The 22553-nt window shown below is 35.6% G+C and overlaps 1 protein-coding gene across 2 annotated transcripts in view; it reads right to left on the reverse strand.

Annotated features, from left to right (window-relative positions):
- Window positions 1–22553, reverse strand: part of PCCA (propionyl-CoA carboxylase subunit alpha) — a 364494-nt gene that overhangs the window by 215772 nt on the left and 126169 nt on the right. For both annotated transcript variants that reach the window (XM_045567353.1, XM_045567354.1), the window contains exons 9-12: window positions 17698–17776; window positions 13524–13626; window positions 6629–6723; window positions 2482–2632 (exon numbers count right to left, since the gene is read on the reverse strand). In XM_045567353.1, coding sequence (XP_045423309.1) covers window positions 2482–2632; window positions 6629–6723; window positions 13524–13626; window positions 17698–17776 — 428 coding nt within the window. The remainder of the gene's footprint in view (window positions 1–2481; window positions 2633–6628; window positions 6724–13523; window positions 13627–17697; window positions 17777–22553) is intronic.

The raw sequence follows: 22553 nt of genomic DNA on the forward strand, positions 1-22553 counted from the left end.
AATTCTACCAAAAGATCAGAAGTGTATATAACCCCCCAACTAGTACAGGAAAAAAATTAAATAATAAATATTGCAAAAGAAAGAAAGAGAAGGAAAAAAAACAGAGGTGGGACAAAAAGCATTTAAAAAATTATAAATTTAAACTCAAATATTTCAGAGTTTACGTTAACTTTCTACTGAGCACATGGTCAAGATACAAGACAAAGATTATCAAAGCCATGGAGCACGCCTGTAGTCCCAGCTACTCGGAAGGCTGAGGCAGAAGGGTCACTTGATCCCAGGAGTTGGTGAGCTGCACTCCAGCCTGGGTGACAGAGCAAGACCCTGTCTTAGAAAAAAAAAACGGGGTGGGGGGCGAAGATTATCAACCTTGGCTAAAAATTTATACACTGCTTATAGAGACACATGTAAAATGTCTGAATACAGACAGGTCAAGAGTAAAAGGATGAAGAAGATATACCATGCAAAAGATAACCATCAGGAAATGGCAGAGGAACCATCTGAAGCCCAGACCATTAGATTCCCTACCACTGGGGGAGAGGCAGGACTACTGAGGAAAACCTACCCCAAAGTTCCAAGGACACAAGGACTAAGACCAAGGCATAAAGACAACAGACAACACCACTCCTGCTCCCATCAGCAGGCTAACAAGGGTCCAAAGAAGTCTACCTCTGGGAAAGAGGCATGACCATGAAGACACACCTTCTGTGAAGCACAGAACTAGAGGAAAATCCTAAAGCTAAGGACAAAATAGCAAAGGAGAAAAACTCTCAGGCAACCCAGCGGTACATGAACAATAACCACAGCATCAGGAAAACTTAAGCTCTACTCAGCTCAAGCCTGGAGTGACTCAAACACCCCCTCCCACCTCCTCACCCCTAAAGACCTAATAGAAGAAGGGCTGAACCCATTCTCAGGTGTGAGTATGTCTTTCCTCTGTCTCTCCCGTGGTACTATCAGCCCACAATCCCCCGGCTCACCTACCCCAGTCTTAAGACAACCACTAATTTCTATCTCTATAGCCCATATTTGTTTTCTGAATGGTGTACTAGATTGAATAATGTCCCTCCAAAATTCATGTCCACCCAGAACCTGTGAATATGACCTTATTTGGAAATAAGATTGTGGCAGATGTTATCCAGTTATGATGAGGTCATACTGAAATACGATGGAGCCAAAATCCAATATGACTGGTGTCATTATAGAAAGAGGAAACTTTGGACACTGAGATACATGGGAAAAGGCCATGTGACAACTGAGGCAGAGAATGAAGTTATGCTCCCACAAGCCAAGGAACACCAAGGACTAACGGCAACCACCAGAGAAGCATGAACAGATTCTCCCTGGAAGGAATCAAGTCTGCTGACACCTTAAGGTTAGACTTTGACCTCCTGAAGTGTGAAAGAATAAATTTCTGTTATGTAAAGCCACCCAGTTTATGATCATTTGCTATGGTGGCCCTGGCAAACTAATACAAATTCCATAAAACTGGAAATAAAGTATCTACAGAAATTGGATAGATAAATAAATAGTGGCATTTTCTTCAAAGGAGTGTCATACAGGACTTACATGAAACAGCATGAATCTCATAAATATAACACTTAGCACAGAAGCCAGAGGCACAAAAGAATATATACTATATGATCCCATTAATAATAAAGCTTAAAAAACAGGCAAAAATAATTATACTGTTTAGGTATGCATAATTAAGAACTACATGGAAACGCTAGGAATTGGCAATTCAATCAGAACAAGAGATAGCTCTAGGGAAGATGGAGGGGAGTAATTGAGAAGAAGAAAATGGGGTTTGGGGTAAAAAGGGCTGGCTTTTTTATACTTCTAGATCCAGGTAATGTTCACATAGATTTATAGTAATATGTTCAATAATGCACTGTGCTCTAGGTATGTTCAAGGAAGAAGGAAATAAAGGCCCCAGTTATAGCACCAGTAACTTCTTGAGATTGATTGGCACCAAGGAAGGAAGGATTGTCCCTAAAGTCAACAGTTCCAAGGGCAGCCACTTGGTTTCTCAGCCTCATAACTGTGGCAGAGGAAGCAGTTCCTCTGGGAGCTTGGTTGGGCGGCATAGTTGCAGGAGTCACTCCTGGAAGTTACTCTGGGTACCCTTCCTTCCTCTGTTCTCACAAAGATTTTGTAATAACTTAATCCTTTTCTATTTATAATATCCAGAGTAGTTTCTCTTAACAGCACAAATACAGTTCATCTAGAAAGGTTCAAGAAAAAAAACAAAGTAGAATTTCCAACATTCCAAGCAGAACAGTGACAAAGCAGAGGTCTAGACACTAAACTTTAAGTTAGTGGGATCTCATTCCCAATAGATGTCTCAGCATGAGCATAAAATCTAAGTATTTATTTAACAGTTCATGGAGTTGATTTTTAACTTTTATAAAACAAAAAGGGACGGGTAAGGAAGGGTAAAGTATAGAGGCATAGAGAGGAATGAAAACCAATATTTGTTACCTGGAGTCTCGTATTCATTTCCAAGAAGTAAAAATTCTTCTTTGAATCCACAAGGAACTCTACGGTTCCAGCAGAGGAGTAGTTTACTGCTTTGGCAAGAGCTACAGCTTGTTCTCCCATTGCTCTTCGAGTTTCAGCATCCAAAAAAATGCTATAAACACAGAAAGAATATTAGTCTATATTTTGGATAAAAATCCAGTTATCATTTGTGTACATTACATAAAAGTGTTCTTAAAGTTTACTCAGATACACATCATCTATATCAAATTTAGAGTTCATATTATATACTTTACATACATTTTATAATATATGCTGATTGTATTATTAAGTAAAACATTCTTAAATAAATCAACTTTGGATTTTTATAAAACTAACATTTGAACTTTTCACATTATACTGCAACTTCAATCTACTTATAGAATATACAACAATTTTTTAACTTGTAGAATTTAACATGTATATTCAAAAACTAGGAGAAAAATAAAGTCTTAGAAACTAACATATACATTCAATCCTCATTGTCCATGGATTTCATATGTGCAAATTTGCCTACTTGCTAAAATTTATTTGTAACCCCAAAATCAATACTTAAGGCACTCTCATGGTCATTCATGAACAAGCGCAGAGAGGCAAAAAATTTGAGACTCCCAACATGCTGAGGTTGAACAAGGTGATGCTCTGCCTTCTTATTCCAATGCTCATACTGTAAACAAGTGTCCTTTTCAAGGTCTATTTAATGCCACGTTTTTACATTTTTGTGCTTTGTGTTTGTGTGTGTGATTTCACTGTTTACAATGGCCCCTTGAGCTTTGTGCTTAAGTGCTATCTGGTGTTCCTAGCTCAAGAAGGCTGTGAAATGCCTTATGGGGAAAACATGTGTGAGATAAGCTTACTCAGACATGTGTTAGAGTCTTCTTGGCCAGAATTGTGAGTTCACTATTTATGAATCAACAATATTAAATAAGGTGCCTTTCAACAGAAACACACATAAAACAAGGTTATGTATTAATCCACTGGCAAAACTTTTATGACCAGAGGTTCAGAGAAACCTAACCCTGTATTTTGCCTAGGAGCAATTGTCCAATATTCACTAATTTGGTGTTCATAGCACCTTCATAGAATATAACTGCCACAAATAACAAGAATCAACTGTACATCTAATAAATCCTAAAACTTTTGTTTCAAAATACCAAAATCACCTTCCAGTAGGCATTTTAAACTAAAACAGTTCCATTTTCACAGATTTTTGCTTCTGTGAAAAAAGGCTCTGAGAAACAAAACTTTTTTCTGCTTGCAGATTAAAATTATTCTCAGATGAGTAAAATTTAGATGATATATTGTAAAATTTTTATTAAACTTGCATGCACCTGTCTCCAATAATTGTTACTCAATTATTAATATTATATATAGCCATTGTGCATTTATCTATGCTATGTGCCCACTTCTTTATCAGGCCCACCTATTTTTTTTATTTTAAAGTAAATCTCAAATTAGATATCATTTCACCCGTAGAAACTTCCATATCTGTTTCTATGAGATACATACTTTTTTGTAACACAACCACACTTAAAAAATTAACAAGAACTCCTTAAGAGCACTCAATATCCAGTCTGTATTCAAATTTCCCTAAATATCTCATAAATATCTTTATAAGGTCCAAACACTACATTTGATGGGTTTTTGCATCTTAAAACTCTTAATCTGTAATGTCTTCTTACTTTTTTTTTTTTTGGCCAAGACTGGTCATTTTTCTGTCTCATTGCTCACATTCTTGGTTTAGCTGCATGCAACCCAACCCCATAGTGTCTTTTAACATTCATATTATATTTATACTTCATGTAAACTACTAGTTAGAGCTAGAACCCTGAACAGATTCATGTTGGATTGGGGTGGGGGTGGGGGCAAGAACACCTCACAGATGGAAGTATATTTCCTACTGTCTCCCTCTGGATGATATCAGGATGGGATTAGATATTATGAATCTTATTTACCTATTATAAACATAGTCATGCATTAACCTAATATATAGGCATAGATGACATTTTAGCAATAACTGGCTGACAAAACTAATGCAACCAAAAGAAGGAAACCCAACTAAAGATTACTATCACAACATTTGGAGAATCTCAGTGTAGCTGGGTAAACTCTATTTTTGCCCAGTTTGATCTTGTCCTTTCCCTTGTCATAACTCTGCTAATGATATTCAAAGATAGGAGCAACCCTAGCACTGCCCTCAAAGCACAGTGGTAGATTCTTACTCTAGGAACTGAAAACTACATATTCCATTTATTTTAACATTTCACAATGCACAAATGCATATCAAGTCACTATTAATAATCAGTTCTAGTTTTTTCATTTTGATCTTTACTGCTTTAAATGTTCTTTTCTTCTAAATGAATAGGTAAGATACTGATATGAAAAACTTACATTTCTAAGCAGAGAGAATAAATAAATAAAAATCATGATTCAAAGTTTCCAGTGTGTGGAGGATTTCTATCCCAGATAAAACTTAAGTAGATTTTAAATAAAGAGAGAAAGTTAGTTGAACTGGAAGAGATAAGATAGGCAAGAAAACACAAAATTACAAAAGAAATATCTACTACTATTCTATCAGAATCCTTTCTCTCCTTCTTCCACACTACAGTACTAAAATTTTAGCTGAGCACATGGTTGCTTAAGGAAAAAAGACATTTCCAAGCCTCCCCAGCTAAATGCCCAACTTCAGATCAATGCAAAATAATCAACACTGGCAACTTCCTGTGTCGTACTAAAGAGAGGATTCCCTTTGGCCTTTTCTTCTTCCTTCCTTCATATATCCTGATCCAGGCCATGAGATAAATGTTCACACGCTGTGTAGGCTACAGTGGGCAGTTCTTCACAGCACACTGATTGGTTTATAAGTACAAGCATCCCAAGAGACAGGAAGTGGAAGCTAGCAGTTTCATAAGGCCTGGGCTGGAAACTGGTACAGCATTTCTATGTATTCTATTGGTCAAGCAGTCACAGAGCACAGAATCAAAGGGAGTGGGTCACAGACCCCTCCCCTCACTGCTCAATCAGAGAAATGTCAAAGGATTTGGGGACCATGTGTTAAAACTATTATACAATATTTTTAAAAAATAATATAACAAAAATAAGGTTTAATTTTTACCATTATTCTATCTTTGAAAATTTACTCTTATGTACTCATATTAAAAATAAAAAATAAAATTTAAAAAATTCACTCATATTCACACCTATTCTTTTAAGAAACTATATCCACATTGTCTCAAGACAGGTTAGCTATCCTAATTAAAACTACAATTGGCCATATCTCTCAGTGCCTGATAATTAAAAATAACAATGTACACTCAACTGAGGATTTTTAAGAACAAAGAGAATATCAGAATATATACAATACAAACCTAGAATCAAAATAGAAATACAGCTCCATGAAATTGCTACACCAAATACATACAAGGTGGCCTAAAGAAGTACCCAAAGTGACTCTGATAAATCAAGGAATTTCCAATAAACACACCCCAGAAGCCCTTTCATGGCAGGATAAATTCAGGATCAACTTTATTTATTTATTTTTTTAAGAGACAGAGTCTGTTCCGTTGCCAAGGTTGGAGTACAGTGGCACGATCATAGCTCACTGTAACCTCGAACTCCTAGGCTCAAGTGATCCTCTTGCCTCAGCCTCCCTGGTAGCTAGGACCAGGTAAGCACCACCACATCTGGCTGATTTTTTGTAGAGACAGGGTCTGGCTATGTCGCCCAGGCTGGTCTCAAACTCCTGGTCTCAAGCAATCCTCCCACCTCAGCCTCCCACAGTGCTGAGATTACAGGCCTGAGCCACTGTGCCCAGCCAGGACCAACTTTATGAAGCCTTCACCAACATATAGGAAAATCAACTCTTCCTTTTATTTGAGGAGTTGTCTACTCAACTTTTCTGCTAATAAAAACCTATTTCTTTTTCAAGTATTCCCTCACTTTTATGTATTAAAGTACTGAGGAAAATCAAGTGACAAATTCTTACTTGTAAAAATATGCACGAATAGAGTATACGTGAATATTAAAGCAATTTTAGCCAATAAGTAAAAGAAACATAAAAAATACATAAAAACAGGCTATTTTATAAATGTTCACTGGAAGGGACTCTTACCTTGGTGCCTCTTCCACCACCTTCTGATTTCTTCTCTGAATTGAGCACTCTCTTTCATTAAGCCACAAAGCATTCCCATGTTTGTCACCTAAAACCTGGAAGAGAAACACTGTTTGAAAAACACATAGCCACAGAGTATGTGCCCAGTTAATATTTTCCCTACGCAACATCTCTTAATTTTTAATACTCAAAATTCATAGGACATACATACCTCTCAAAATATTCTTTCATTTCATATTAATAGAGGAAAACTTTATATTTACAACACCCAAACTCAATAAAACATTTTTATCAAAAAGATTTGAGGAAAAAGTTTTCAAATACCGTGAGTAAAACATCAGAACCAGTTGTACAAATTTTGTGAAGGGCACAGAGCATCAATAAAGGGAATATAGTTCTGGATGTCAATCATGCTTAGGAGAGCCACCAGTGTTTTTATAAACATCTGTTTGTTGTTAACATTATTAAATGTCTGTTGTTTAGGGAATGATATTTTATGCATTTACATCCAACATGTAGTCTGTTATTTACACATGGATGTCTTTACTGCGGTTTATTTTTGCTATAAGAAACTGGTAAAAGGCCTGGAGTTAATATGTAACACATTATAGTTTTTCCCATTTGTAATACAGGTTGAACATCTCCAATTTGAAAATCTGAAATGCTCCAAAATCTGACACTTTTTGACATCACGCTCAAAGGAAATGCTCATTGGAGCATTTTGGATTTTCAGATTAGGGATGCTCAACCAGTAAGTATAAATTCAAATATTACAAAATTCAAAGTAATTCAATATCCGAAACACATTTGGTCCCCAGCATTTCAGGTGAGAAATACTCAACCTGCAGTGGGAAATATGCTTGGATGGCCAGATGAAATACACAACACTCAGATAAATTTGAATTTCAGATGACCAATGAAAAATTTTTTAATAACTGTGTCCCAAATACCACATGGGACACACTTTTACTTAAAAAAAAAATCATCGTTTATCTGAAATTTAAACTTAACATATACATTTATCAGCTAAATCTGGAAACCCAAAAACAGGCTCTTCATTAAAGTTTTTGCCTAGAATATCTGATTTTTAGAAATGGAGTAATCTGTTTTCAGGATTAAGGAGTAGATGTATATTTCTGAATGCATATATTTGGTTCACAGAGGTTAAGACCTATTTTAGAAGACAAAAGACCAGGCAGTAATTCTACATCCAAATAGCCATGCAACCTCTCCAGACAAGTCATTCTGTTTCTTCACACATTATAAATAGCAGATAATATCATCTTAATATTTTATATGGCTGCTGGAAAAAAAATCAAATCAAAAAAGATCACAGTTATAAAAGGTATAGTAAGCTACAAAATGAATAGTTAATATATGACTGCAAAGTTAATTTTTAGGGATAAAACCTTTTTAAACCTCAAGAATGATTTTAAGCAATGAAGTAAAACATTACAGTAATAAACTGTCAATAAGTTGGAATTTTATCACTAAGATTAAAAGGTAGCTGCATGAAGTACATCTAAAAATATTTTAAATCATTAAAATAGCTCTCAACCTCTTTTTAAATTTGTTTTGTTTTTTAGGAGACAGGGTCTTGCTCTGTTGCCCAAGCTGGAGTGCAGTGGTGTCATTATAGCTCACTGCAGCCTTGAACTCCTTGGGCTCAAGCAATCTCTCTGCCTCAGCCTCCCAAGTAGCTGGGACTACAGGTGTGTGCCATCACATCCAGCTAAATTTTTGTACTTTTTTGTAGAGAAAAGGTCTTAATATGGTGCCCAGGCTGATCCTCCCATCTAGTCCTCCCAAAGTGCTGGGATTACAGGAGTGAGCTACCAAGCTAGGCCCCAACCTCTTTTTTTATTCTAATTTACAAGGAAGTGAAAGTAGACAGTATTCAAGAAATGAAGCCAAAATAACCAACAATTGTCAGAAATATTTCCGATTGTAAACTATTAGATTCATATATAGAAACGAGAGTTTGTTTTTCTCTAAATTCTGTATAGTCACAGAGTTCATTTTTAAAAGTTCTATGCATTTACCAGGCATTCACCAAAAATGATTTGACAATGATTTATTCCATTATATAAATGAGGAAGCTAAGTAACCAGAAAACATTGTAAATAAATAGTGCTCATAAGGAAAGTTAATTCTTAAATACTTCATGAGTTTTTTTAAAACTTTACACATTTGCATGTCCTGAATATGAAACAACCTCTAAGCTATATAGCTTACCAAAAAAAAGCTTCATTGTGATAGACTATGTCTTGTAATCCACGCCATTTAGCATCCCTGGACCCATCCCAGGAAATGCCAGCAGTACCCTGGTTGAGAAACACTTGTTTAAGCCACACAGAATGCTGCCATTCACATTGCCAGTGCAGTTTCAGTATGGAAAAGAATATAGTATGTGATAACTCACATAAAAAATAATAGGTGATATACACATATATACTTCATTGAATATGTATATAGCGATACTCTAGAAACAGTAACATTGCTTACACCCAGGGATAGAACCAGGGGACGACTTAGACACAGGGTAAGAGGGATGCTTACTTTTCCTCTAATACCCTTTATCATGTGCACAAATCACCTAAGTAAAAAACTAAAACTTAAAGAAAAGTAAATTTAAAAACCTTCCAACTATAGATCAAATAGGAGAACATCTGTGTTGCCTATTTAAGCGCTGGGAGACATTTTCACCTATGTTTAAAAGTATCACCCAGGCTATATGTCATGGCTAAATAAGCTAAAAAGCTGGCATAGATATGTAATTACTCAACACAAATTAACAAACATTTATTGCATATTAGTAATGTGAAAGACAATGGCTTGGTTGCTGGGCACAGCAAATGGATAAGACTTATTCTCTGTCCTCCAGGACCTCATGGCCTATTGGGAACCTCATATCTAAAAATAGAATAGCCTAAGTGGCCTTCCAGTAGCATGAGCAAGTGCCAGATGGGGAATATAGTAAATGAAACTATTCTGCCCTTAGGACCTTACAAGAAGAACAGCCCAAATATCCCCCCTAAATTATGAATTTAAATATCTAACTGCCTACTCAACAGCTACGCTTTGATGTCTAATGTGCATCTCAATCTTGATTTACCCAACTTTATAACCTGATTTCCTCCCCAAAACATACACCTCTCATAGTCTTTCCTATCCATCTCAGTAAAAGATGGTTCCATTCTTCTTATTTCACAGGCCAAAACCCTAAAGTCATCTTTGATGTCTTATTTTTTTCTTATACATAACATCCATCTATTTGAACATCTGGTCTACATTCACAAAATATCCAGAATTCAATCATGTCTCACCACTTCCACTGCCAACTATGAGCCCAAGCCACAGTCATCTCTCACAAAATTACTCCTGAAGAACCTCCTAAGGGATCTCTCAGCTTCCACTGCTGGCTTTCAATTGCTAAGAACCAGTGACTACCGTGTGCCTCCGTTTTCAACTCCATTGAATGGGAGTTACTTATTGCGGTGTCATACCCTTTTCTCATCGTTGTATGTTGGAGGAGGGAATGTCAGACTGGCTTTAAATTCAGAGGTCTTTGTGCCAGAACTGCTTGTGAGGGACCATAAACAGAAGTCTCACCCAGATCTGGACCAAGTAAAAGATGAAATCCTGATCTTGAAAGGAAGGCGCGTCTACCCCGTTTATGTGAAGACAAGATCACTGGGGGCCAAAAAATGGGCTGTGGTAGCTAGTAACCAAAGATGACCCCAGTACAACACACTTTCTGTTATCCCAACCCATGTATAATCCCATCTGCCAAAGATTCTAGGCTGGTCAAGGAACTTGCAAAATGCAACAAAAGTCATTCTGTGCCAGTTCTGAGCCCAAACCAGAAAAAGGAGGACAGCTATTTCAAGCAGCTCTGACTAGTAAGTTAATAATTGTGGATATCCTTGTAGAAATAGCACATGGAAAAGCCTTGTGGAGACACCCCAAGACTTCACAGAGAGAAAGAGAGAGTGTCTCAGCTGAGCTCAGTCTTTACACTCCAACGCACCTAACGTTGGATGTTCCAAACCAGGCAAGCCTCAATATGACCACTGCCCTGGAGGACAAGCACCCTGTGAAGCAAGAGAAGTCCTAGCTAAACCCAATCAACCCAGAGAATTATGAGAAATAGTTAAATGTTGTGTGGAGTTTTTTATTGTGGAAAAATATACAATAACAAAAAATTTACCATTTTAACCATTTTTAAGTGGCATTAAGTAGGTTCACATTGCTATACATCCTTAAATGTTTTAAATTACCACATTTTGGGGTGGTTTATCACTCAGCAAAAGGTAACTAAAACATGCAAACAACTGAATTTAGCAAAGATATTGGATTCAAGGTCCATATATAAAAATCAACTATTTCTATACACATGCAACAAATAGGTAAATAAAATTTAGAAATAACATTTCTAAAATTATCAAATATCTAGGAATAAATCTAACGAAAGACACACAAAATTTCTACACTCAAAACTACAAAACAGTGCTGAAAGCAATAAAAGAAGACCTAAATAAATGAAGAGATATTCCAGTTCATGGATTTAAAAATTCAATATTGTTAAGATGCCACTTCTCCCCAGAATAATCTCTAGATTCAATACAACCCAAATCCAAATCCCATCAGGTGGGGATGGGGAAGGCAGGGGAGACAGAGTGATAGGTGAAGTCCAAAAATTTACATAGAATTTCAAAGAACCTAAAAAGAGCCAAAACTATCTGAAGAAAAATAATAAAGTGCTTACAGCACCAGATTCTAGACTTACTATACAACCAAAATAATTAAGACAATTGCCAAATCTCAATTTATAATAAATGGTCACACACTAATAAATGATGCTGAAGAAATTAGGTGTCAGAATAGAAAAAAAATTTACTCTGACCCTACTTTACACCAAACAAAAAAAATTAATTCAAGAAGGGTAACAGACCTAAATATTACACCTAAAACAAACAAGCTCCTAACTAGGGTAGCAAAGTGGACTTCAATAAAATTCAGAACTTCTGTTCCATGAAAGACAGTGTTAATAAAACAAACAGGCAAACCACAGGAAGGGAGAAGGACACACCGTACATGTATCTGGAGAAGGACTCATAAGCAAAATAGATACAGAACTCAGACCACCCAATAATTGTAAAAATCTAATTTGAAAAAGGAAGGCAAAGATGAAAGTCTTGAGCAATCACTTCACAAAATAAGATATCCAAATGGTCAATAAATTTACAAAAAGGTGTTCAACACCAACAGTCATCAGCAAAATGAAGATTAAACAAAGAGATACCATCAAAAGGAAACCAAAATAACTAACCATTTAAAAACTTGAGAATAACAAGTGTTGGAAAGGATGGCAGCAAGGGAAACTGTCATATATTACTGGTGGGAATATATGTTAGTACAGCCACAGTACCTACTAAAACTAAACACAATCTCACTATATCATCCAATCACGTCTCTCCTGGTCTATCCAAAAGAATATATATGTCCATAAAAAGATAGTAGTTTTATTCATAATATAAAAAAGCTAGAAACAACCCAAAGATCAATAGGAAAATGGATAAATTACAGGTTAGGCAAACAATGGAATACAACAGGACAATTTTCAGAGGCAAATGATAATAGAACCTCATAGAAGAATCTCAAAGATATGATTTGCAGAAAAAGCCAGACCCAACCAAGTATATATGATTCCATTCATATGAAATTCAAGAATAGACAGAACTAATCTATGACGTTAGATGTAGGAACACCAGTTACTTTTGGTGGCCATGGTTAGGGACTGGAAAGTGGTGCCAAGAAATCTCTTGGTGTCATGGAAACATTTCATATCTAAATACAGATGATTGTTACACAGTTATATGTATATGTGTAAAAATTTTATCAAATTGTACACTTAAGATTTGTGGACTTCCAACTGATTATATAAGTTTGCATATTTTTCCCAGTTTAGAAAATTTGAGAAACTACATGAGATTTTTCTACCCATACGTATGATCAATGCCCACATTCTCACCAAAGAAAAATCCCAACCCACTCCAAAAATTAAAAATAATAATATCTATGTAAAGTGATCACTGAACTTAAAAAACAACTGACGGAATCTAGGACTGTTGTATTCTGCCCCGAACAAAAGTGATATGGTCAGCAAATAACATTTTATTTAGTCTCCTGGTTCTCTAGCTATACCAAATTAAGATAAAAAATATACTTAAAATGTAAAGCTTTCTACTTTGATGTTTATTTTTACCCATTTTACTTGTCATATATCAATGCATAGTCATAATGTGCAAAATTAGCACAAAGGCATTTCTGACAAATGAAAATGTCAACAAACTTGCCTTCTTCCATATTTTATTTCAGACAAACTATTTTGTTTTGCCAAAATCCACACCCTGACAACCACTTTAAGAACTAATATCTTAATCTGAATAGAAGAAATGCTTTGTTCATCTCTATAAACCAGCTCCTAGCGGAACACCTGTCACAGCAAAGCACACAGATATTTGGTGAATTCAAATGATACAAGAGCCCAGGTCAGGCACTTTTCTTTTAAAAATGCCCCATAATGGCCCAGCCTTGGAAGGGGACTGAGTGATTCTGAAGGTAGAATATATTTAGCCTGGTCAGATATCTTGGTACTGCTTCTTTTTGGAGGTAGATTTTTGGATCATTCCCCATCCTAAGCAACATCCTAGCACTTTAACAAAAAGTATACCACATTCCAAAGGCAGGTAAGCAATTTATTTTGATCTTATTCAAACATACCAAAACAATTCACTATCATTCTAAATAGAAGAAAGGATGTATTTCCAATAGGATTAAATGATATCATTTTAAAGTCATAATAATTAAAAAGCATCTTAAACATACTAACCTGGATTTCTATATGACGAGGGTTATCAATAAATTTTTCTATTAGTAGTCTATCATCACCAAAACTAGAAGCAGCTTCTTGAGATGAAAATCTAAAACCATCCCTTATAAAGGAAAAAAGAAGGAAGAACAATCAGACTAACAAAAACAGCTGTCATTGTAAAAGAATACAAAAATCAATTAAATATTTATTTTGGCTTACTTCTGAACATAGCAGAAAAAAAATTCACTCAATATACAAATAACTAAATTCATTTTGGTTGAACTGCAACTCTTCCACCCACTAGCTCTGTGACATAAAGTGAGTTATTTAGCTTCCCTGATCCTAGATTTTCTTTTGAAATAGCAATACCAATCTTACCTCACCAACTGTTAAATATAAAATTCCAATCAACCAGAGCATATAAAATTAATTCCATTTCTTCAACCATAATATACCCTAATTCCACTAATAGAAAATATAAAAATGCATATCCACTGACTCAGAAGTCAGAAGACGCAAACAAAAACGTAAACTGGCCACCTGGGTAACTGGAGCAGAATAATGGCAAATACACTAATTGAGACTGAACATACAATAGGAGAATTCTCAAGAACATTTCCTAATATTTTAAATACACACCTTGAAATGTAAGCGCATCCCACACACCCACACAGGCCATTACAATTTTATCTTCTTTAAAATTGTTTAAAATTCATAATTAAAAAGAGAGGCCAGGAGCGGTGGCTCACGCCTGTAATCCTGGCCCTCTGGGAGGCCGAGGCAGGTGGATCTCTCGAGCTCAGGAGTTCGAGACCAGCGTGAGCGAGACCCCGTCTCTACTAAAAATAGAAAGAAATTATCTGGCCAAGTAAAAATATATACAGAAAAAAATTAGCCGGGCATGGTGGCGCATGCCTGTAGTCCCAGCTACTCGGGAGTCTGAGGCAGGAGGATAGCTTAAGCCCAGGAGTTTGAGGTTGCTGTGAGCTAGGCTGACGCCACGGCACTCACTCTAGCCTGGGCAACAAAGTGAGACTCTGTCTCAAAAAAAAAAAAAAAAAAAGAGAGAAAAGTACAATTTGTGAAACTAAAAATATGGATCTAATTATTGCTTTATTTCACTCCCAAACTATAATAATTTAAATCATTATTATTAAAATATGCGTATTAATCTCATATAAAATGGCCCTATTTGACCAGTCCATGAAAAACTCAAACTTGCATTCTAAAACTGAGTATATTATTTTCCAATCATTGATATACTAAGAATATAAAATTTAATTATCTAGTAAACAGTTTCTTAATCTTTAGATTAAATATCTGTATTTAATGTACAACATTAAAACCAAATCCTTCCAATCCTTTAACTTGCAAAGTCTATTTGGTAATTTTAGAAATAACCATCTGATATGTTTGTTTTTGTGCTTGAAACATACAACATTTCAGGTAAACACCACCTAGAAGACAAATTTCAAAACACTGCAAAAACCTCCTATTTCTCACAAGTCTCAGAGGAAAGGTATTAGATTTTCTTAGCCCTCCATTACCACTTTGATTTAGAGGAACGGAGTTTAGATCTCAGGAGACCACGAACTTCAAAGAAACTAGAAGCACAATGAATCAGTTTTTGATACCATATAGCCAACTTTTTATTGGATGGGATGTAATAAATCACAAAGAAAACACATAGCACTTTATAGTTTGTCTCTGCTGTAATGATGGAGAATTTTCATTTTGCATTTAAACCAAGAACACCAAAAGTAAAAAATCAAAGTCACCAAAATAAAAGAAGTATTAAGTTTGAAAGCATCACCAGCATATTTTGGAACTCATGGAAAACTGTATTAGGAACATTACTTGTTACATTCAATTATATATTCATTCAATAACTATTTACTGATCACCAAACTTTATGTCTGGTACATAATTTAGGTGCTGGAAATACAAAAATAAAGCAGAAACTGCCTTCACAATGCCTAAAGTCTGTGGAGGTATTAAAAAATGTAGAAATGATCAATTTTCTATTCATGCTACACATTTCACTTAAATTTGAATAGTGAAAAAAAAGCCAAAGATGATTATCTAAGTCTACCTTTAACAACTTTCATAACTCTCACCATAATTTATTATATAACAATTACAAACATTATTCTTTTTAAAAATCGTTCAGATGTTCTACAGATTCTAAGACAAGTCATAGATCCTACTTCCCTAAAAAAGCTTAGGAAAGATGTTACCAGACGGACACACTTCTTAGCATAAAAGAATAAGGCAATTAGTGGCTACTAAATTTTCCCTTGCATTCCAAAAATGCCAAAATTTTTGTGGGTTATACAAAACAAAATTACTTCTTCAAGGAGGGAGAGAAAGAACTGCATGGATGAATTGTGGCATGATGCTAACAGCTGGTGGCTCTAGAAGACAAATACATAGGTGCTTGCCGGACTGCTCTTTCAATTTTTCTGTAGTTTTGATTTGTCCAAATGAACAGGGGATATAGAGCAACTTTTTAAAGTCAGGAGCATTACTAAATCAAACAGTGTCACACCTTTATTAATGTCAACAAGGTTTCAGAGAGGGCTTATTTATCAAGGTGAGAGTAATATTTTAGGTAGAAAATTCTTGATATAGTTTTATTAATTATATGAACATATTTTGAATCAATGTACTATTTACTTGCCAAAAAGGGTTAATTTACAAAAGGATGCCTAATATATGAATAGATATAGTGATTTCTGAAAATGTTAAACTCTAAATTAAAATTCATAGATCAACAGCAGCATAGCAAACCTCACTTCCAAGAAACTATAAACAATAATCCGCACCGTAAAATGTTACTGACAGTACCCCTGGCAAATGACTAAGAAATCTGAGATCTGGCCAGGTACAACAACTCATGCCTATAATCTCAGCACTTTGCAAGGCCAAGGTGGGATGATCACCTGAGGACAGGAGTTTGAGACCAGCCTGGACAACATAGCAAGACCCTGTCTCTACAAAAAAAAAAAAGAAAGAAAGAAAGAAAGAATAAATATCCAGGCCTGTAATCCTAGCTACTTGGGAGGCTGAGGCTGGAGGAGTGCTTGAGCCCAGGAATCCGAGGATACAGTGAGCTATGATGATGCCACTGCACTCCAGCCTGGACAAGAGAGCAATACCCTGTCTCTAAAAAATAGAAAGAGAAGAAAGAAGAAGAGAGAGAAGAGGGAGAGGGAGAGGGAGGGGAAGGGACAGGGGGAGGAGGAGGGAAGAGGGACAAGGGAAAAGGGGAAAGAAATCTGAGATCCCATGAAGAGTAATAAAAAATAAATGGTAGGTCTTCAGTGAAATTGCTATATAAGTACTGTGCAAAAGGGAAAAACAATGAGGCAAAAATTAAAGTTCATAAAATACACGTCTCTTACAAAACCAAGTTATGTTCAATATCTTTATTATACCATTATGTCCTACAAAGAGGCTTTAGCAGATTGTCTTTTCCAAAGATGGCCACAATATCTCCCATTCCATGTGCTCTCCTATGAATACTGTCACTCCCTCATGAAGGAGTGAAGTCTATTCCCGTCCCACTGAATTTGAGCAGAAGCTTATACTCACTGATAATCAGCAGAAGACAGTGGAGGGGAACCTGTGTGACTTCTGAGATTGAGTTACGAAAAGTATTCTATATTTACAGGAAGAGTGCATTGCATATAAAGGACATAGTAATTTTGAACTCAGAAGAAAAAATATATTTCACACTATAAAATTATCAATGTAATTCACTACTTTTATGGATTAGCAAAGGAAGGCAAGTACATATGAAGTAATACATAAACTCTCAATGAAATTATGACTACTTTTAAATATAGTTGGTTCAAATCTTTAGACCACATTCAGAATTATACAGCCAAATGTTAGCAATTTCTGCCTAGAAAATAGAATCATGACTGTAAATTTTAAAAATACTATAAAAAGAAAATCCTTTGTTAACACTTAAAATAGTAAACACCATTCTATAATAGGATAATCATTATCAAAATATAAATATGGAAGGTTTACGCATAATTTTGTATTTTTTCCCATTGGAAAGAGTAAAAATTAGATTGTTACTGTAATTATTCCATTATGCTTTTGCTATCTGTTTACCTGTCAGTTTAATAAAACTCCAGTAACTGCAATTTTCATCAAAAGTATATTTTGGACAGCCTCTCACCTGGTCTCTTCATCATCCCAAGCGATGCGCATGCCTTTCCCACCACCACCTGCTGAGGCCTTGATCATGACAGGGTAGCCTAACAGCAGGGAAGAATTAGACAGAAGTTCAGACTTTGATCATTTGGATGTATGAACATGACAACTGACCACATGTTCAATAAGAGAGAAGACAATAACTAATTTATTTAAAAGTTCCTTTCCTTAGAGTCAGGAAAATAACACCAGTGTAATGGTCTTGCATACATTTTAAAAACGAGAGTGTGACCAAAAGAAAAAAAAAGGCTACTTGTAGCAATAAACATAATATTTTCCCCAGTAATAAAAGCTAAGGAAATATAAATAAATTGACAGTGGATTCCAAAAACAGAAATAGATATAGTATTAACTAAACAAAGATCTAAGAAGCAACCTACATAGAACCAAGAAACATCCACCAAAAATGCATCAGAAATTAAATTCCTTTTTCAAAAGTGATTTTTAGGTACTTTAGGTATTTTCATCTGAAAAGGCACAGAAAACCCCTACAGCTTTTATCAGCAAGAACTGACATGACAGTATTGGGAAAAATCAAACATGGCTTTAATATTATGGGCTGCAGCAGAAGATCCAGTGCTCACTGATACCAATAGAGAGAGAAGCTATTATATTACACTGTTCCATACACTCAATGGGGTATTACAAAAAATAAAAAGTAAGATCCAAAACAAAGGACATTTACAGCTAACGTTTTATCAGAGAAAATAAAATCATAAAATTGTTGCTAGTTACATGATTATTTAGTTATTGTACAGTAAAATTTGACAAGAGTTATCTATAATCATTTACCAAGAAAAGTTATAATTCTCCTATACAGGTTTTCTGAAAACAAGGTGGAGATATTCATACGTCTGAGGTCATTTGTGTACAATCTTTTCTGAAGGAAGAAGAGGCCAGTGAACACTTAAAGGACCCTTCCCAGTCTGTGATGCTCTAACAGCACTAAACTCAAGTCACAGGATCCTTACAGGAAAAGGGAAGAGAGGACCAATGTCAAAGACCTTTTGACCCTCAAATCACAAAACATCACCCTTAACTTCATCTTAGTTAAAATGGCACTTGCTTCCTAAATGTTTCATAATTAATTCAACTAAAGATTTTTATGCTCATTATGTTTATGTGGGATAGCATTTTTTAAAACAATGCTAAGTACAGAGAGAAGAAGAAAGATAAATATATTGTTCTTACATTGGGGGCCTTATAATCCAGGAAGAGAGAGGCAAAGGACCCAAATAATCCTATCATTAGGGATTCAGAAGAGAAAAGAATCATAGGAAGGTAGAAAGAAAAGGGATTAAGAAAAGTGTATTATAGAAATGGTCATTTAAATGAGGCTATGAAGGATGAGCAGGATTTGAACACTGCAGGCAGAATAATGGAAACAAAACAGAAGTGCGGAATCATGGGACAAGTTTAAGAAATGACTAAAACAATTCAGTTGAAGTACAGAATGTATTTTAATATGTAAGACAGCAAAGGATAAGAAAACTGAAAACACAGATTGGGGGCAAAGTATAGAAGGTTTTACATGCATTGATTACTTTTTAATTTTTTTTTATTTCAGCATATCACAGGGGTACAAATGTTTAGGTTACATATATTGCCTTTGCCTCACCGAGTCAGAGCTTCAAGTGTGTCCATCCCCCAGCCGGTGAGCACCATACCCATTAGGTGTGTATATACCCATCCCCTCTTCCCCACTCCCATCTGCCAGACACCCAGTGAATGTTATTACTATATGTGCACTTAAGTGTTGATCAGTTAATACCAATTTGATGGTGATACATGCTTTGATTCTTCATCCTGCATGAGATCGTGCATGATTTTTGATCCTGCATAAGAGTAGCTAAAATGGTATTTTGTCTCATTGCTGCAGCCTTGCAATGAATGTTGCATAAAGGAATTGGAATGAAATCAGTAAACGAGAATTAGCCTGTTTGGGGAGAGTGAAGAAACACAATCTAAAAATTAAAAACTGGCATGCCTGCAAAATCCTGTCTACAACAGTTTAATGGATCCATACCTGCCACTCTCAAAAAACATGTTATCAATTCACCATGAAAAATGATTTATCCATGCAACAGGAAACCACAAGAGGTGTGATACCCACAGTCCACATCTCTACGATATTCAGTTTCCTCTGAAGATTAAAAAACTTGAAGTTTTTCTGATTCTAATACTAATCTCATCTTAGTCATTTACTATGGATCCTGGACTATACAGTGATTTTGAGTTTCAAAATAAGATGGAGAAATTGTTGTTCACAAGGAGCAAGCTGGGGAAACAAAACACATAAAATAATTTGTCAACCAGAAATTATTATATTTTCAAAAAAGTGAGACGTCATTAAAGGACAATCCGTAATAAGGCAATACAATCTGCCAAAATAGAGCATTAGAGAATACGTGTAACCTAGGAAGGCAAGGTTCCCCAACAAAAATCTAAGAAGCCAAATAAAAAAAGGTTGGAAGGGAGGAAGAAACTGATAGAAGTTAGTAACACTAACTCTTAATCTAATCTTTGAGCTATATTCTGAAATAATAAAAAAGTAATATTTTCTACTAAACTTCTTAAGTCAAACAAGTCATTAGATTTCGGGAAGTACATATTTTCACACTGTCACCGTACCACAGAGGCACAAGACCTAGACATTTAAGAGGAGGGAAAAGAATATCCCATACAGATGATGTTAAATAATATTAAACAGTCCAGTCCTTCATCCTACTTTCTTGCTGTGTCTCTGCCACACTAGCTAAAGGTAAGTCATGGGGTGCCAGGAACCGGAAGGAAGAAAAAAAAACTCAGTCAAAAGTTGGCATTCCTGGAAAAATCAGAAATGGTCAACAAGTTGATGGTTGTTGCTACCCCTCACTTACCTAGCTGTGGACATAGAATTTCCATTACTGTTCCCTTATATTTTCTTATCTACTGGAGCACTTACTCCTTTTAGCTTTTGTCTATAATGCATTTACTTAATTTTATAATCTTCCGTTGATATATGTTTGAAACAGAACAACCTTCCTTAAAACATAAATTCCACAAGGCTACAAAAGGAGGCAAATTTCCTGGTCTGAAGAGATTGCTTTAAAAAAAAAAAAAAAGCAGGTCCTAATGCTCTTCCCAAGTTTTTCCTCACCTTTCTGGTCCTCTCATTGGATGCCTGCTGCTACTCCCTTACTCAGACATATAGGTGACTCACCTACACACCAACTCCAACATGGAGAAAGTCTCCAATCCTTATTTCCCTTCTGCACAATAGAACAGAAACGAATATTTCCAGAAAGAAATCTACTAAATACTATGTGAGAAAAAATATTAACACAGAAACTTAAGTTACCAAAGTACTAAAAGGTTTCTATTCCTCCTTTTCTGGACTTAACTTTCAAGGGCAGGTTTAACTGCAGGACAAGACATCCTCTCTGGTTTCCTTGCCTCCCAGCAATCAGCACGTCTTAACTTTCCACCACAAAACAAGCAGTCTTCTTTCTAACTCTACCACCAAATTTTCATTCATAAGCTCAAAAATGTTTACTGAATATATACTATGTCCCAAAGTCTCATCTGACTCTGGGGCATACAAAGACCAACAGTTCGGAAAATTCCCTGCTCTCGTGAAGTCTGCTGTCTAGTAGAAAACAATATTTAAGTACATATGCACCTAAATATATGTGTACATGTTTTACATGTACAATGTGAGATAGTTATAAGTGCTATAACAAAACACAGAGAGATGTGACTGAGAGTGATTAAGGATGCTGTTCCTTGAAAAGACTTCTCCGAGAAAACTGATATTTAAACTGAGATCTGAGTGACAAGATAGAGCTAGCCCTCTGGAAATCAATGATGGAAGATGATTCCTCATGGAAGGAACAAGCTGGAAAGTGTTATATAGGAGAGGGACATGACCTAATAATGTATTTTTAAGATCACTTTGGCTGCTCCACAATGAATGACTTGTCAAAGGGCAAAGGTAGAAACAGACTGACTAGGAAACCTTTGCAGTGGTTCAGGTGACAGGCTGTGACTTGGAATTGGTTGCTAGCAATAGAGACAGAGAGAAAAAGACTAGAGTCAGCGGTGGTTTGGATGTGCAAGATAGGGGAATAAAGGAAGACTCTAGCTTAGGAAATTTTCCATTTAGTTATGGATTCCAAGTCAAAAAGAACTATCTTTTTTGACCAACTGATAATGCCATGTTTATCTACTACTCAAGACACAATAAATAACCTCACTCTTCAAGCAAAATCTCTCCACACATGGCAGCATATCCTGGTAACACAAAAACTGATAAAAATGACATCACAATGCAACAGTCATAAATTGTATAATAAAGAATTTCATGTCATTTTTTTTCACTTACAGCTTCTTGAATTAAAATTTCTTTTTTTTTTTTTCTTTTCTTTCCTTTTTTTTTTTTTGAGACAGAGTCTCACTCTGTTGCCCAGGCTGGAGTGCCGTGGCGTCAGCCTAGCTCACAGCAACCTCAAACTCCTGGACTACAGGCATGCGCCACCACGCCCGGCTAATTTTTTTTCTATATGTTTTTAGTTGTCCAGCTAATTTCTTTCAATTTTTTTTAGTAGAGACGGGGTCTCAATCTTGCTCAGGCTGGGAAAATTTCATAGAATAACTAAAGGAGAAGGACAAGTACAAAGAAGAGAAAAGTAAATATTTATTGGGAAATGTCCTATTCCTAATTTAGTGGTACTAGTCAGAAATCTCTCATGGATCAAAGAGAAGGTATGATTTGCGGGAGAGGGATCTTCTTTTAAAAACAGTTAGGAAACACCTATAATTAATTGCAAAAGCCTTTATTCC

This window comes from Lemur catta, chromosome 13 (assembly GCF_020740605.2).
Source record: "Lemur catta isolate mLemCat1 chromosome 13, mLemCat1.pri, whole genome shotgun sequence".
In the NCBI taxonomy this organism is placed as follows: domain Eukaryota; kingdom Metazoa; phylum Chordata; class Mammalia; order Primates; family Lemuridae; genus Lemur; species Lemur catta.